This window comes from Pelodiscus sinensis, chromosome 7, assembly GCF_052426305.1.
Source record: "Pelodiscus sinensis isolate ZL-2025 chromosome 7, ASM5242630v1, whole genome shotgun sequence".
NCBI lineage: Eukaryota > Metazoa > Chordata > Testudines > Trionychidae > Pelodiscus > Pelodiscus sinensis.
The window spans coordinates 20,303,554-20,321,950 of NC_143058.1; the positions used below are offsets into that span (position 1 = coordinate 20,303,554).

Sequence of the window (18,397 nt, forward strand, 5' to 3'; positions counted from 1 at the left end):
CCTGTATGGAGCAAATCACTTTATCTCTGTTGATAGAGAGATGTAAAAAATTCTAGATAAGTATTTATATATTTCCTGGCACTGGTATATTGGGCTTGACTCTGGAAGATATATGATAAAGATTAAAGTGTTTGCATATTCAAGAATAGCACATTTCTGTTGCAGTGCCATGCACTGCCTCACGGTCTTCTATAAACCTTGTTTTACGTGCACTATTTTTCTTTCATAGGTTTTCCTGGAGGACTTCTGAATGGAAAGCATGCCAAGTTACTCTCCTCCTTGACCAACAAGACCCTCGGCAATATGAGCACACAGCCCTTTGTGGAGGTGGGATACAAGTACGGGAAGTGTACTGTGTCCAAAGTGTGATAGAATCGGGGACACACAAATTAAAGGAAGGTATGTTGTTAAAGGTCATCCTAAAATGCCTATTCCTGAAATAAGCGGTAGAATGGCTCCTGTGCAAAAGGGGTTTTTTGCGCAACAAGGAGCAGTGTAGACAACTCGTTCTTGCACAAAAGCCCCTTCCACAAAACGGCGGCTCATTAGGTATGCAAAATGTGCATATCTTCTTGTGCAATAATGTGCAGTGTAGACGTAGCCTTTGGGAATAGAGGTGGTTCATAACTCTGAACAAAATGTTAGGGTTGTTCGTTCAAATGTTTACAACTGAACATTGATGCAATACAGATTTGAAACTTTACTATGCAGAAGAAAAATACTGCTTTGTCATTTAAAATAAAATGGATGAGACACAGAAATAATTTTCTCACCTTACCACTTTTTAAAGAACAACAAGTAGTCCTGTGGCACTATATGTCTGTAAGGGTATGTCTACATTTTAACCCTTTTTCGAGAGAGGGATGCAAATGAAGACATTTGAAATTGCAAATGAAGCTGGGATTTAAATATCCCATGCTTCATTTGCATATTCACATTATGGCGCTATGTCGAAATAGCGCTATTTCGAAATAACAGACACTGTTAAGACGCGGTTATTTCGAGAGAAAACCCTTCTCTCGAAATAACCCTTATTCCTCATACAATGAAGTTTACCAATTGTTTCAAGGGTTTTCTCTTGAAATAACCGCATCTTAACAGCGTCTGTTATTTCAAAATAGCGCTATTTCGACATAGCGCCATAACGTGAATATGCAAATGAAGCATGGGATATTTAAATCCCAGCTTCATCTGCAATTTCAAATGTCTTCATTTGCATTCGTCTCTTGAAAGAGGGTGGAAGAGTAGACATACAAACTCTTGAGCTTCTGCCCATTCCTGATGTGACATATTCCTATACTCAAGACCAATATACACCCTTTCTTATGATTTGTACAGGAAAGCCGAAATAATAATGTCATAACTTCTGAGTGGGCAGACGGGTATTAGAGTTAGTGAGTTATTTTCCTTTTGGAAGACTAATGAGTGAATGCAGATGTTTTATCAATAATTTATCCTCGTTTATTTTCTCTGCGGTGTGTACTGCTCCTGTAGAATATGGCTTTGAGCAGAGATGGTGAGATAGTAAGAACACAACTTTGCATTTTAGACTTATTTACTTACAAAGCCAAAACAAATCTTTATTTATGGCAGATTACATGTCCTTGCTACCTGGAAAAAAAAAACCCTGAGACTACAGAAAAACAGGTCTCTATTCAGTCTATACAATTATTTTTTCTTCTGTTCCAAGAAGCCGGGTTTTCCTTGCTCTCCCAACACACAAAGATTCCTTTGTTCTTTAGTATCTTGCAGTGCATATTTCACATCAAGTGAGGAAACTGTTTTTGTGAATACATGTTTGGGCTCTCTTTCTTGCTGTCACAACTGTTTCCTGCATTGATATGACCACCATTTGGGCCTCAAAACTGTGATTGTGCTTGAACTTTTTGATTTGTATTGTGGCAGCACCTGAAAGTTCCACTCCAGTCCTAGGCTGCATTGTGATAGATGCTATACAAACACAGAATGGAAGGTTGATCCCTGCTTCTCAGAGCTTGCTAATGGGATATGCTAAGGCCTTTACCCAAAAGTGCTCAGCCTTGTTACTAACAGCAATGTTTACTGCATAATGTCCAGACAGATGTGATGAACTGCTCTGTGAGACTGCGGCTACATTTGTGGCTGTGTCTGTAGTGGAAAGAAGCCAATGTTGGCTGAATCTTTTCAGATCTATCTAAGAAAAACATTATCTCAGGCACCATAACCAACTGATGCAGATTTTGAGGAAAGACCTAATTAAGCACTATGTCAAATGTATTGTGGCTTTTTGTGTGTGGCAGGGGTGAAAGTAACTTACATTTCTTACAGGTACATGGCGGGGGGCTTAGGGCAGTGGGTGGGGGCGCAGGAATTAGGGATGTGAATTGTGGGGGGGCTCAGGGCAGGAGATGGGGTGTGGAGGGGGCTCAGGGTAGAGGACTGGGGGGTTGCAATAGGACAATACCTGTAAGAAATTTAAGTGTGGAGTGTGGGGGGATTCAGGGTAAGGGGCTGGCAGGGCTCTGGGCAGAGTATTGGGAGGGGTGTATAGGGAGCCCAGGGTGGTGGGAACCTCACTGCCTGGCTGCCAGATCTCTGGAACTGGCCCGGGCGATGGGGACTGTGCTGCCCAGGTGCCTGAGCACTGGGGGAGCCTAGTTATGCTGTGGCTACACTGCCTAGGGCAGTGGTCCCCAACGTGGTGCCCGTGGGTGCCATGGCACCCGCCGGGGCATTTATGTGCACCCGCCAAGTGACCAGGACTGGCCCAAGCCATTCTTGCACTCCGAGCCCATGGCTTGCGGCCAGGGTCGACTTGAGCCATTCCTGCACACTGGGCAGCGGGCGTGCGATGCATGCATGGCTCCACTTCCTGGTGCACTGTGCACCTTACAGCTGATTGCAGCTCTAAGGGGTGCCGCACGGGCACCGGGCACGCAGCACCTGATGGCAGCTCTAAGGGGTGCCACGCGGTCCCCGGCCCCAGGCGCACGGTGCCGGATGGCAGCTCTAAGGGATGTCGAGTGTGCAGCGCCTCTTACAGCTGCCATGAGGCGCCCCCCCCATAGGTTGGCGCCCCGGGCAGCTGCCTGGCTAGCCCCCCCTTTAATCTGGCCCTGCACACGGGGCATGCGCAGCCCCACCCTGGACACACGGAGCATGTGCGGCCCCGCCCCTGGCCACGTGGCGTGTGCCCCTAAGCACCGGACAGCCCCAAAAGGCCTAGGGCCTAGGGTGTCAGCAGCATCCAGAGCCATACTCCCAGCCAGCCTGAACTGGAACCACCAGCTTATTTTCACCTTTGTGTCCATCATATAACATGTTTTTTAAAAAGTGAAAATGTAAAGGTGAATATATTTGTTTAAACACTACATCTCTATTCAGCTTCTAACCAGAATGAAATTTCATTTCAAGGGTTGGCTGGAAAATGACTATTGCATTTGACCAAACAAAAAAAATCAGGTTTTGAAACTTGTTTTTATTTCCAAGTTGAACAAAACAGAGACCTTTCGAAACTGTTAGTGGAAACATTCAGAGCACACTATCTTACACAATAGCTTATAGCTTAGGGCATACAATTGGGATGTGGGAGAGCCAGGTTCAAGTACTTGCTGGGGTCTTCCACGTCTCAGCTGAATGCCTTAATCACCGAGCTGTTGTCTCTTCTAGGAGTGATTCCCTGTTCTCTCAGAAATACCATCCTGGATCAGAGAAACTTTCCTGACAAAAATGTGTTCAAAACCAATATGTTTCTGAAAAACATTTGTTTCAACTGAGTAGTCTTTTGTCAAAGATATTTTGACTAGTTCTATTTCTGACCATTCTCTCTCGCTTCCTCCCACCTGCCCCAGGCCCTCTTGAGAGGAATGCTACGGCACTACATTGCCAAAATACTGCGAGTTCTTGTTCCTTTAGACTTTGGCATCTATAAAAACAATGAGTGGTCTTGTGGCACTTGAGAGTCTAACAAAAAAAATATAGGATCATGAACTTTTGTGGGTAAAACCCAACACGGCTACCCCCTGAGATTTTTTTGGCATCTACAGTACTTCTTAAACAACTGTCATGCAAATGCATATGAAATATAATATTTAAAAATTTCGCTTAAGTTCTTCATTTTCTGTTATGATACATAGTATAGGAATTTTGGTGCCATATTATGTTTGAAGTTACATAAGTATAAATCCAGACTAATTACATTGAGTTCAGTGGAGTTTTTCTGAATTTACACCAGTGATGGGGAACCTTTGTTGGGCCAGCACCCACAGAAAAATCAGCCAAGCACTGCACACAATTGAGAAGCAAAAACAACAACAAAAAGCCCCTCACTGATTGGCCCCCGACTGAGGAGAAAGATATTCCTCACATTCCCCTTCCACACAAGAGTGTAGAGGGGCCCAGCCTAGTGGATATTGTGTGCTCCAGTCCCACGGGAGGGCAGTGGGGTAGCTGGAGTGCCCGCGCAAGCTCCCCAATGCAGGGGAGGGGGCCTGAGCCTTGGGTGCAGGATCCAAGGAAGCTGGGGGCCGCATCTGGCCCCTAGGCTTGAGGTTCCCCATCCCTGATTTACACAAACTTAGTTAGAGAAGAGTTAGGCTTTTATTTTCAGTTTCTGGCTTCCTTTTAGTTTTTCTTTACTCAAAACAGAATATATCCTACAAATCATATGGGCCTTTACATTTTTCCAGAGCAGCATCATAACCTTTAGGGAGATCACATCTAGGGTTAGAAGATGGTTTCAACAAAAATACTGGGCACACTTGACATTACATCACAATCTATATTACATCTTATTTAGAAAATACCAGACATTTATATTTTCTCATTTATATTTTCTCAATTTGTTTCCCGAACAGAAAGAACAGTCCGTGTCAAATACTGGACTCTCCAGTTCAAAACCAGACACCTGGCAACCCTAATCATATTCCTTTTTAGATAGTTCTAGCTCTCTTTAAAAACAGAAAATGTTACCCAGAGTGTTGTCGTGCCAAAGGTTAAATACATATTTGTGTAAACAAGGAAGGGTATTAGCCACCATGTTGGACTCTGTAGCCAGCTGGAACCCATTTAAAAGACTTATACTATATTTCTAGCAACAGCAACTCTGCCCTATATTTAATGTTCACTTCTCTTCAAATTCATACCTATGTCGGTAAAGCTGCAGGAAGAAAAATATGGATTATAACTACTAAAATAAAATTAGATTTTGGAGACTCAGATCTTTGAGTCCTGATTTTCTTCTCTTGTTTGTGAAAGCATTTGGCAAGAATAGGCTGAATATATTGGCTATAGGAAAATTTGACTGGCATCTGGGGACAAGATAACTGATGGTCAGTAGTGTCATTAAATGATCTTTGTTTGCTGACTGAATAGTGCTGCTGAAGCTGGATAATCCAGCACCTGTATTAGTGGATTCAGTTCAGAGTAACCCTTTTCTCTGGTTAGAAACCAGCCCTTTCTTATCAAAATGGCCTGGCTTGAGAAAATGATGAAGAATGTATTTCCACCGTGTGAAATATATTCAAGCATGACTGTGTCAGATTTGCATTGTTGGGATGTTGAGCTATTGATCTAACATTCTGTGAGCAGAATTTATAAGATTAAAGTCACATAATAATAAATATGTAACAGCTGGCTTCTTCAATAGAAACCCTTTGGAAGCAAGATTTAAAACGATTTTACTCAAATCTTTTGGGTGTAAAGCTGGCATGCTTTAAATTTGTAATTCAGGAGCTTAAGGGTTTACATTCATGGGGGAAAGCAGACTTTATTATAGAGGTATAATATTTTTAGTTTTTAGATATCTGGGAATTAGCTAAAGTGAAAAGAACAGATTATAGAGAAAACTTTTTGAAGGTAAAATACCTATTTATTTAAATGTCACTTTTTTCTCATGAAAGTATTTGACATGACGTAATATATACTCCATTATTAGAGGTGCTTTTGTTTATAGGACTGTTTGTTATATGTTAAGTAATTAGTCTCTGCACTAGGCAATTTGCATGGCACTGTAGATTTTAGTTTCTTATCTTTGAAATTAAAAAAAAATCAAGTGTGCCTATTCATATTTTAGGACCATTTTTGCCATTGAAATATGGTAAAGTCATTCACAGCCTGGTGATAAACCTGTGCTGATGATTCAGTTTGAAGAGAAAGATGTTGGATGACTTTATTAATTTTTACACTTTTTTTTAGATTTACGCATAATAGGTGTTATATTTAAATAGCTAAAACTCACTGCTTCAGCATGTATTTATTAGCCCAGAATATATAATTAAATATATAAATAAATATATTAAATAGTTGAAACTCACTGTTTCAGTGTGACTGTATTTATTGACCCAGAATTAATTTACGTAAGTCACTGCTATAGAACTGTGCAATGTTTCAAAGAGCTACGAGATTTGCAATTACTTAAGTTTTTCAGGCATATTCCACGTATTCGGGGGAATGTAGGAATCGAATCTAATCTAATCTAATCTAATCTAATCTAATCTAATCTAATCTAATCTAATCTAATAGATTCAAGGGCATTACCCTCCCACACCCAAAAATTTGAAAGGGAACTCAGGTGTTATTAAGCTGAAAATATGACATTTTACCTCGAAAGTAAATGCTTTATTTACAATATGAGTGCAATTATCAAACAAGTTAGAGGGCAAAAGAAACCCTGTACTTGGAGGTTTAGCAGCTCTGTCCATATATAACAGCAATACACTGAAATCTGCCCCATTGACCTTGTGTGACAGAGCATCTTTGATCTGGAACCAACTATTTCTGCCTTTTAGAAGGCTGGATGTTTGAGTTCTGCCATCTGGCAATAAAAAGAGTCACAAAAAGAGACACTTGTTATAACACCAAAGAAAGAATTTTATTAGAATAAGGAAAACAGCATTATCCATTAATGCATTAAGCCTTTTTCTCTCGGCTTTACTGCAGAACTTTTACCCATCTCCATCCTACCTGATAGCCTGCTACAATTTAAAATATATACTGTGTATATAATTAAAAGAATAATAGCAAATAAAATTCTGCTGGAATTCAGAGCAAGGCCAATGAATGGGCTTCATCCTAGATCTAATGGGAACAACCTCTGAGTTTGGGTTGTCTATTAATTAGATGACTAGACAAATGATGGAACTCTTTTGCAGATGGTCACTTCTCTATTAGGATGTGTCTAGACTACAGGATTTTTTTGAAAAAAGTGCCCCTTTTTCAAAAAAATTCCCGTGTCTAGACTGCCGCCATGTTCTTTTGAAATTAAAATGAAAGAACGCGACATTTTTTTCAACTGTGGTAAACCTCATTTTACAAGGAAGAATGACTTTTTTAGAAAGTGCTCTTTCGAAAAAAGGTGTTCTTGACTGCAGACAGGGCTTTTTCGAAAGAGAGCATCCAGACTGCCTGGGTGCTCTCTTTCGAAAAAGCAGCTCGCTTTTTCGAAAGAAGTGGTTGCAGTCTAGACGCTATTTTTCGAAAGAGGCTTTTTTAAAAGACTCTTTCAAAAAAGCCTCTTTCAAAAGAGGCTTGTAGTCTAGACATAGCCATAGAGTTCACTTTGTCTATATGTGGCAACAGAAGCAGTGATTTTTACATCTGAATGTCTTGAAGTTGAAATGAGTTAATTCCTTTAATATTGTAAGATGTGTTTATTAATTCAGCCTATTTCTTTTTGTTATTTCTGAAACATTTGGTTAAAAGTCTTTGTCCCTGCAATATATGGTAACTACTGACAGAAATTTGAAGGACTTTTTGATATTGAACATACCCAGGTTTTCTGATTCATCAAGTTATTTTTAGAAATTATGTATGCATACTCTGAATAGGTGCGTAATTACTACCATTTTTATTTCAAAATAATTTCAAGGGATTCACAACATGGCTGAAATGGAATAGTTATAACAGAATGGGATGTGACTTAATTCTTAAAGTTGATCTTGTGTCCTAAAAACTGATTTGCTTTCATTTTTGCCAATGCGTTACAAAAATTATAAATTATTTTGCTAAACCTAGTGCTGAGGGGATATTGACAAATGTGGGAAGCCTCTTGATAAAAAACTATAGCCTTATGGCTAAAATTCTAATATTTATCTTACTCTATCATTTGACTTTTGAAATCTGTAGAAAAGACCTATTTACTTTAGCAATAAGGTGAATTGGATTCCTGCCAGCTGGGTGTAGTTCCTAAATGAATATGTCAAAGGCAATATTGTTTTTCAAATATTATTCAGAAAGCAGTCTCTTTACATACTTACTATCTTTCTATAGATTGGAATTAAGTTTCAGCTATTGCCCTTTAATAGCAATTATACTGTAGAATACCTGAGGAGCAAAAGGTGTATGACTTATGAGTCTATGAGTTAGAATCTAAGCTACTGCCCGGTGCACAAGGTCTGCACTACAAAATCATGTTTGTCGGGACTGTGTATCGAAGCCTTCCATGAAAGCAATTTAAGACATGCGGTTATCATAAAATGGTAGAAGATCAGGAAGAAACAAAGGAATGATAGCATGTAGTTTTTGAAAGCACTTTTCCAGTCTGTCTCATTATCCCTCTCATTGAATGTATTGTATATAAATAGACAGAGCCGGGCCATATTGGCTTCCATGATGGAGTGGCTGCTGGAATGGTGTGGTCTATTCATCATGCACAGCCATTTACATCATTGATGGTGTGAATGAGGGCATGGTTTGGCTCTACTGTTGGAATTCAGTTAAACCAGTGTTGTGTGGTGAGCCAGAAGGAATTTAATTAAAGTGCATCATCACCTCTGGGCTCTGCAATATTCATCTCAGTAAAAAATAGTAAACACTTTTCTCCCCTCTCTGTACCAAGCAGTTCTTACCTGAATGCTCACAGGTTGTGGATCTGCTGAGTAAGGTGTTTCATTTTCACAATCACTTTTCAGAGAGAAAATGCAGCTTGTACCCTGATTCAGCAGTCCAGTCCTAGCAGGAAAGCCATTAAGCATGTGCTTAACATTAACCCTGCTTTTCAGTGCTTTGCTGGATAGGGATGGACTTAAGCAATGCATCTATACTTTACCTTGGAACAGGAAATGCTTTGGGTAGATTCTTTTTATTTAATTAGGACCTAGCAGATTGGATTTGTTTCAGGAAATAAATGCTAATTCAGAAGTGCTGTGTATTTTGTATGAATGAAACAACAATCCATAACATTTTTTCTGTTTAGTCACTAGGCCTATTGACAAGAAGTTTTGTGTTGGTCCTGCTCCTTCTGCCTCCCAGCTGTGCAATGTTCCATGTCCTTCTGACTGTCTGGTTTCCTCCTGGTCTGCATGGGGACCCTGTGTTCATGAAAATTGCCACGATCACCAGGGAAAAAAAGGTGCATCTCACTGTTTCTGTCACATGTTACAGTTTGTAATTAGTTCTCAATTAAACTAAACCTCAGCATATTGGGATAGGAATGTAAAAGCAATTGGATCCAAATGTAGTATCCGGTTGAATTTATTTGAAATATGTTGGCACTTACTGGTGGATCCCAGGGTGAAAGGTGGCCTTTGGTGTTGTAGGCAATTCTTGAAAAACTAGCCAATTAGCCCATCATAAGATGGGATTGGTCTCTCCTCCAAGTTGGTCTTGTCTCCTGAGCCTCCGGTCTCCCACTCTGTGTTTCTTTCTTTCTCTCTCTCTCCTCCTACTGCCTCCCCCTCTCTCTCTCAGCTCTCCTCCACCTTCTGCCTCTCTCTCTGTCTCTTCTCCCCCTCCTGCCTATCGCTCTCTCTCCGCTCTCCTCTGCCTCCGACGGGGATGCATGCTCATCCAGGCCCCACCCCCTGGGCTTGTACGTCACCGCCTCACCCCCCTTCACCTCCTGCCATGGTGCTCGGCTGACTTCTATGCCACTCAGCCGGGCTGCTGCGCGGGAGCAAGCGGCTCAAACGGCCTCTCTCTCTCTCTCTTCTCACTGCCTCGCCCTCTCTCTCACTCAGCTCTCGTCCACCTCCTGCCTCTCTCTCCATCTCTCTCTCTTTCTCTTCTCCTCCTCCCGCCTCTCACTCTGTGATTCTTTTCTCCTCCTCCTGCTGTGTCTCTCTCACTCTCTCTCTCAGGGTGTGTCTAGACTACATGCCTCCTTCGACGGAGGCATGTAGATTAGCCAGATCGGAAGAGGGAAATGAAGCCGCGATTAAAATAATCGCGGCTTCATTTAAATTTAAATGGCTGCCCCGATCTGCCGATCAGCTGTCTGTCGGCAGATCGGGGGAGTCTGGACGCAATGCCCCGACAAAGAAGCCTTTCTTCATCGACACAGGTAAGCCTGGTTTCACGAGGCTTACCTGTGTCGATGAAGAAAGGCTTCTTTGTCGGGGCATTGCGTCCAGACTCCCCCGATCTGCCGACAAACAGCTGATCGGCAGATCGGGGCAGCCATTTAAATTTAAATGAAGCCGCGATTATTTTAATCGCGGCTTCATTTCCCTCTTCCGATCTGGCTAATCTACATGCCTCCGTCGAAGGAGGCATGTAGTCTAGACACACCCTCACTGTCCTCCGCTTCCTCCGTTCTCCTCTCTGTCTCCTCTGCGTCTGCTCCGCTTTTCTCCTTTTGAATTTGGCGCCCTTTCCTGACATCAGAGATGCACGCTCGTCTATGCCCTGCCCCCTGGCTGTTCACTCTGGGTGGCACTGTTGCCTCCCGCTGTGGTGCTCGGCTGACTTCTGCACTGCTCAGCGGGGCTGCTGTGTGGGAGCAAGCAGCACAAGCAGCCATTTGGGCCCTGTGCTCCCCATGCAGCATTCCCATGCTGCATGGGGAACGCAGACCCCAAATGGCCACTTGCGCCGCTTGCTCCCATGCAGCGGCCTAGATGAGCAGTGCAGAAGTCAGCCGAGCGCCATGGCGGGAGGCAACAGCGCCGCCCAGAGGGAACAGCCAGCATTTCAGCATTACAGTCACAGATATTGGGCTACTATATATATGATACGGGTGAGCTCTTCAACCCTGCTCCAGCCCCTCTACGTTGGGCAAAATGGCTAGAGAGGCATAAGGGGCTTTAAAAGTCTTCTGAGCTGTCTCAAGAGTCCTGGTGTGGGGGGTGGGCAGCACGTGGAGCTGGAAGGCGGGAGAAGAGCATCAGTCTCAGAGTTGCAGCATGTAAGCTGATTAAAAGTCACCTCAGCCCCACTTGCTCCCACAGCTCTGTGCTGTGTCACTGTGCAGCACAGAATCATCCTTCTAGTTTCTAAAAGTGTTCTCTGTGACAAATATTTAATGAAATGGCCATAATCAGGGCACATGCCAACGGGCAAGTCTCCTCACTTGAAAATGTTGTAGGGTTGCCCAGTCTTTTCAGAAAGTTGAATTTTTACAATTGTTAGTTTTCGAAAATGGTTAGAGTTGGTCCAAACTAGTAAAGTAAAACCGGTCAAAATGGCCTTTTCTCAAAAATGGAAATATTGGTAAAATCATTTCATTTAAAACTATTTCTTTTTGCTTGCTGGAAAATGTTGAAAGCTGCAATTGAAGCAAATTGAGTTCTTTGCCGTGTTTTTTTTCCTCATATTTTGTTTCTTGACCATGGAGTTGTGTGGCCACTTGCCATGGTCTGTCCCATAGCCTCTGTCTGGGATGTTGTGTAATAGAGACTCAGAGAAGTATGCTTTTCTTCTGAATCACCAGCCCCACTTTCTGCAGCACCTAGGCTACGTCTACACTTCAAAGTAGGAATAAGATCCTCCGGAAAAGGGCGCTTTTTCCGGAGGATCGGGGCCAGTGTAGACGCTCTTTTCCGGCTTTTCTAAAAGCCGGAAAAAAGCGGCGGACATTTTTATTTAAATGCCGCGGGGGATATTTAAATCCCCCACGGATTTCCCTATTACAATCTCAAAAATTACCATGCCCCTGCCGGAAAAGGGGCCAATGTAGACGAGCCCCTAATGTTTTCTCTAGATGATTTTCATTTACCTTCCAACTTGCTTCATCTAAATCTGCTGAGTCAGTGACACCCAGTGAGATCATCACTCGATACAGAATGGCTGAACACCATGTTAAATCTATGAATTCAAGCCATGGATAGAGCTCATCTACCGTATCCAAAACAAACCCATATTGAAAGACACTTGACACTTGCATACTGTCTCCACTATTGAATATAGCGTCATGGATCTTTGTTTTTATTGAAATGCCATTAAATACCCAATTCTTTAATTATGTTTATTACATTTTTTTGTTCAACCTTCAGTTTGAATCTCCCACTTTAAAAAGATGCTATTTTGTGGGAGTCCAATCTGAATTGAATATCTTCTTATGGTAGATTAATTATTTCTCAGTAAACTTTTTTTTTTATCTTAGAACATGTCTTTTTAATCTCACATTCCCAGGAGATAAAATGTGGATTAGATTTTGAATGAGTTGTTTATTTGTCTTTATCTTAATTATATGGAATGATTACAATACATATTTCTTATTTACAATACATACCTTTTATTTTATGTCTATGTATTTGGACATACATTTTGTATCCAAGTTCAATGAAAAGTGTTGGATCAAATGGCTATGGAATGGGGGTAGGGAAGTAGGGCTTCTGGAATTCTGCAACCAACATTATGTTTGCAGGAACAAATCTCTAAAAATATATAGAGATAAATTCTGTCCTTTTTTGGAGACAACAGGATTGCCTGTTCAAGGCTAGAGAAATTGCAAATATTTGGAAGGCCATATGAACATTAATCTAGAGTGTTTTATGAAGAATATAGTTTGAAATGCTGTGGAATTCAACATTGCTTATATATATATACTTTTGCAAGCAACATATCTTGCTGATGGTTTCTCTGTTCTCTCTTTCTAGGTTTTAGAATGAGACAAAGGCATGTTGTCATGGAACTTGTTGGTACTTCTCAGAGTTGTCCACACTTAGTAGAATCTATTCCTTGTGAAGACCAGTTATGTTATCAATGGGTCATTTCTGAAGGAGTCTGTGTACCTGATCAAGGAAAGTGTGGGCATGGAAATCGCATACTGACATCCATATGCAAGAACAATAAAGGTAGGTGCAACTAATTTTTAAATTGTCCACCTTTAAATGTGCATATTGTTTTGTGTGTTCCTTTTAAAAAGACTTACAAAAACAGTATATTTAATTTAACTTGAAACACCAGATTTTGGAATGGGATCTGAGTTTCCTCAAAGTCTAGAACTATTTTCTGGGATTGTGGTTTGAGTTGATATATGATTAAATCAAAATGATTCACTGCTGCAAGTCATTTATTGCAATGATGATTTATACTTCACTTCTCTCTAAACTCCCTAATATATTAATAGTATAATATGAATGGCCTGATTCTGACAATTTACTCACTGCGTTTGTTATAATACATATAGCAGTACAGATTGCACCTCTAAAATCTAGGATTCTCTGATCCAGCAAAATCCGTGGTCCGACATGACCACAGATGTTCCAGAACCAGAGAGTCCTGGCACACTGCAGGGTAGTGGGGGACCAGAAGTCATCACATATTTCAGCTGAGCTGCGGAGTGGGGGAGGGGAAGAGGGGGGATCGGGGACAGGGAGGAGGAATGGGTCCCAGGAGTTGTACCCAGCTCAGCAGGGCTGCAGGGGGAACCATGAGGCCCAGTAAGGAGGGACAGGAGGGAACAGTAGCAGGGGGCTTGAAATGACCTCTCCTGGTCCAGAAAAATCCTTCATCTGGGATCAGTCAGGGTCCTAAAAGTGCCAGACCAGGGAGTTCCAACCTGTACTCTCATTGAGGTTATTGCATAAGAATAAGGGCAACAAAATCAGGCTATTTGCATTTCTAATAATGTAGTACTAAATTCTTCCACAGCAAAATTTTGAGTCCTTTTTCCAGTACATTTAAGAGTACATACTGAGAAAAGCTTAGTTGTACTGCCCAGATTAATTATGCTACAAGAATTTGATGATATGTAAATGAAAAGATTTGTGCTGAGTAATACTGTATTTATTTGTCAGGAGTTTGAGATCGACCCTATGTTCATTTTACATCTTGTTAATGCATCAACTGCCTCTTTTATACTAGTTTACAAAGAAGCAATTAGGCCTTATTTGTCATATGCAACTGGAAATGCAGCCAAAACTTTCATCATTCTTGATAAGGTCAATGTTGTCAGATCTCTAGGTTATTACGTAAAGCATGATTTTGCAGCCCTTAATCACAGTGAGTTGTGCTGCTGTTTCAAAACGCAAAGTTTGGAACTTTCCAGTTTAATACAATATCTGATGATTCTTGATTACAGGCAACGAGTAGTCATATGGCACCTTAGAGCAGGGGTGGGAAACCTGTAGCCTGGGGGCCCTCAGGGCTATCCCCTCCAGCACTGGGGAGTTGGTGCTCCAGGCCTGCAGTCCCCCTCTTGCCCAAACACTGCACCCCCACTCCAGTCCTGCATCCTACCTCCCACCCAGCCTCCCACCCCAGCCCACTCCTGCATCCTACCACCCTCCCAGACCTACCAACCCACTACTGAACCCTTCCTCCCACCCAGGCCCCACACCCCAAACCCACTTCCTGGCAGCCCCCTCCCATACACCAAACTCCTTATTTTTGGCTCCATCCTAGAGCGTAGGGAGGCCCACAAATCTACTGGCCAAGGCCCCTCAGTGTCTGGCATGCAAGGGAAGCATGTGTGTCTGTGCGTGGGGCGGGAGGTGGAGGGGAGGTTGCTCCTCACTTTTGTGCAGACTCTGACTGATTTTTCTATGGGACCCTGACCCGAAAGAGTTCCCCAACCCTGCCTGAGAGACTAACAAAAATATATAGAATCATGAGGTTTTGTGGGTAAACCCCACTTCATCAGATGAATTGGAGTGGCAATAACAGAAGCCAATACACACACACACATGTAAACAGCAGAAAAAGTACCTGTCAATTGTAGTGATAGAAATGTAGCCGTGTTAGTCTGGGGTAGTTGAAGCAAAATGCAGGACAATATAGCACTTTAAAGACTAACAAGATGGTTTATTAGATGATGAGCTTTCGTGGGCCAGACCCACTTCCTCAGATCAAATAGTGGAAGAAAGTAGTCACAACCATATATACCAAAGGATAGAATTTAAAAAAATGAACAAATATGAAAAGGACAAATCACATTGCAGAACAGAAGGGGAATGCGGGGGGGTGGGAAGGGGGAGGAAGGAAGGTAAGTGTCTGTGAATTGCTGATATTAAAGGTAGGGAGAGTGGGATGTTTGTGAGTTAATGGTATTACAGGTGATAATTGGGGAAACTGTCTTGGTAATGGGTGAGAAAGTTCAAAGACTTGTTAAGTCCCTGTTGGTAAGTGTCGAATTTTAACATGAATGACAGTTCAGAGGATTCCCTTTCAAGTGCAGATGTAAAAGGTCTTTGTAGCAGAATGCAGGTGGCTAAGTCATTTAGAGAGTGTCCTTTCTGGTTAAAGTGGCAAGAAACTGTTTTCTCTTTGTGATCTTGTCTGATATCTGTTTTGTGGGCATTAATCCTTTGGCGAAGTGTCTGAGATGTTTGTCCAATGTACATAGCAGACGGACACTTTCGGCACATGATAGCATAGATTATATTTCTGGATGCGCAGGAATATGTGTTCTTGATCTTATAGCTCACTTGGTTAGGTCCAATAATGGTATCAGCAGAATGAATATGTGGACAAAGCTGGCAACGGGGTTTGTTGCAAGGGAAGGTACCAGGGTTGGTATTAGTGTGGTATGTCCTGTGGTGGTTGGTAAGAATCATCTTGAGGTTAGGTGGTTGTCTATAGGAGACTATGGGTCTGTCTCCCAGAGCCTCTTTGAGTATGGTATCCTGTTCCAATATAGGCTGTAGTTTATTGATAATGTGTTGGACAGGTTTAAGTTGGGGGTTGTAGGTGATGACAAGTGGTGTTCTATTGTTGGTTTTCTTGGGTCTGTCTTGAAGTAGATGGTTTCTAGGTATTCGTCTGGCTCTTTCAATTTGCTTTTTTGTTTCTCTGGGTGGGTAGTTGAGATTTATAAATGCTTGGTAGAGATCCTGAAGCTTCTGGTCTCTGTCAGTGGGGTTAGAGCAGATGCGGTTGTATCGAAGGGCTTGGCTATAGACGATGGATCGTGTGGTGTGTTCTGGATGGGAGCTGGATGCATGTAGGTAACTGTATGAGTCAGTGGGTTTTCTGTAGAGAGTGGTGTCTAATTTTCCATTGTTGATTTGTACGGTGGTGTCCAGGAAGTGGATCTCTCGTGTAGAATGGTCCAGGCTGAGGTTGATGGTGGGGTGTAGGTTGTTGAAATCTCTGTGGAATATCTCCAGTGTTTCTTGGCCATGTGTCCAGATCATAAAGATGTCTAGCCACACCAGGTATGGCTACACTAGAATAAGAGCAGTACTAATACTTAGAACTAACAGTACTAGCAGTACTAATACTTAATTGATATATGTTGAAAGCACTGCATCAATTGTTGCCTTGATATAACCCCTTAGGGTAGCTGCTTCACATTCTGATATGTTCATTAAGCTCAGCAGCCTTTTTGGTGTCTACCACTGCATTCTGAAATCCAGTCACTTGTCTAGCCCGCTGATGCCAGTGATCCAATAGTCACATCAGTATTCAGCACTGCACACACCTTCAGGATTGCTGACTTACTAAAGGGACTAAGAATAAATTATTTGGGCCCTGCAATGTTACAAAAGCAACCCCCATTTCCTTGATGAATGTAATACCCTATTAACAATAAAGTTCAGATTGTGACAGGTACACTGAATTTAGAATACTTTGGTGGTTCTGCGTGTGCTTGCATACCAGATTTCCTCTGTTTGATAATGGGGCCAGCCTTTTCTCCATGACAGTCTTTTTTATTCTGATTACTGTATGCCCGTTTATCTTTTGTAACATTCCAGGGAATCTTTTCTGTCAGTCCTTGCCCTGTTGGTGACTAATTTTGAAGAATCCACAAAAGTGATCATTCATGTTTTCTGGAGTTCCAAATGTGTCTATGTACTAAACCCCATGGGTCATTTGCATCTCTTAATTTTATAATATGGACAAAACAGTAGAGTAATAATTCACTTTGATTTCAGCTACAGTTGTAAATTATGTACATTAATTTGCAATGCTCTTTCTTTTGGAGTGGTAGAGAAAAATCTTTTTCTGTGACTCTTCCAAAGGACTTGGGCGTAGCATAATCAAGCTTAGTCATGAATTTTATTGGCTGTGTTAAGTGGCCATTAGGCCTGCAAATGGAGAGAGCAAGGGGGCACATGGCCTGGAGGGTTGCCTGGGGGAGGCTAGCTCCAGCCCGCCCTCTTCTGCATGAGGCCCCACCCCTTTTAGGGCACGGAGCCAGCCCCCCTCTCCCATGCCTTTCCTAGGGGCGTACAGCTAGTTCTGATTAGAAGCCTAATCCGAACTAGCTAGTCCGAGCCGCGTGTAGCCGCGCGGCACGGAGTCCGAACTAGCTGGCATTTAAAAATGGCGCTGGCCGGCTTCATGCAAATGAAGCCTGGGAAATTCAAATCCCGGGCTTCATTTGCAAGTGTGGATGACTACATTACCCTCGCTAGTTCGAACTAGCGGGGTAGTGTAGACATACCCCCAGTGTTTATTAGAAGACTTCTTTGCCAAAGCAGTATCTTTTCTTAAGGGATATATACCAATTTCGATCACATTTCATTTAATTATACCTTCTATGTAATTAGACCAGACTTCTAGGGTGTCTTTCTTAAATCTGCTATTTCAGACAGCAGTGTAATACTAGGTTAGTGCCCTGTAGCTCAGGATGTCCAAGGTGATTTTGCAACTGGCAGCCAGAGCCCATATCTTTATAATTTGCTCTGTAGATTTTCATGGCTCAGTTATAGTTAGAATTGTGGAGAGTGCACGAGGTTTACAGAGTTCATAATTTCTGTTCATAACCATTTAATTACCTTGCGCTCTGCCTGTCGATTTATTGCATACAGTACTTTCATTTTATTATTAGTTTATAAATTATTTGGGATAGACCATTTTTTGCTGTGTGAGTAAACAGTGCCTCGCATAATAGGGAGGACCTTGACTGATGCCCTGAAGCAATATCACAATACAAATAATATAATATAAAAGATGAAAAGAAATAATTTGTGCAATGGAGAAGGATTTATATAAGATGCCTCACCCAACTAAAATGTGTCCATAGTGGGTTTTTATTTAATTACTTAGCAGTTACTTAATTAGTACGACACATTACTTAAAGATCAGTGTGCAAGATGATAGGCAGAGGAAAGCCAACTGAGGAAAGATGCATGTGAAAGTATTACAAATTAGATTATTTAATTGTATCCTTAGCAGATCTGGGTGTATAATTTGAAACAAATAGTTTCTTTGACAACTCCAGTTTTTCTCTGTTCACAAATTATCTGTGATTATGGTTTTCTCTCATTTGTTGTTTGAAATTTATTGGCAAATAATTTTGTGACTAATTCTC

The 18,397-nt window shown here is 41.8% G+C and overlaps 1 protein-coding gene across 1 annotated transcript in view; it reads left to right on the top strand.

The window, feature by feature from the left end:
- Positions 1-18,397, top strand: part of THSD7B (thrombospondin type 1 domain containing 7B) — a 623,878-nt gene that overhangs the window by 279,170 nt on the left and 326,311 nt on the right. The window contains exons 5-7 of the mRNA XM_075933305.2: positions 230-399; positions 9,173-9,328; positions 12,795-12,992. Of these exons, the coding sequence (XP_075789420.2) occupies positions 230-399; positions 9,173-9,328; positions 12,795-12,992 (524 nt within the window). The remainder of the gene's footprint in view (positions 1-229; positions 400-9,172; positions 9,329-12,794; positions 12,993-18,397) is intronic.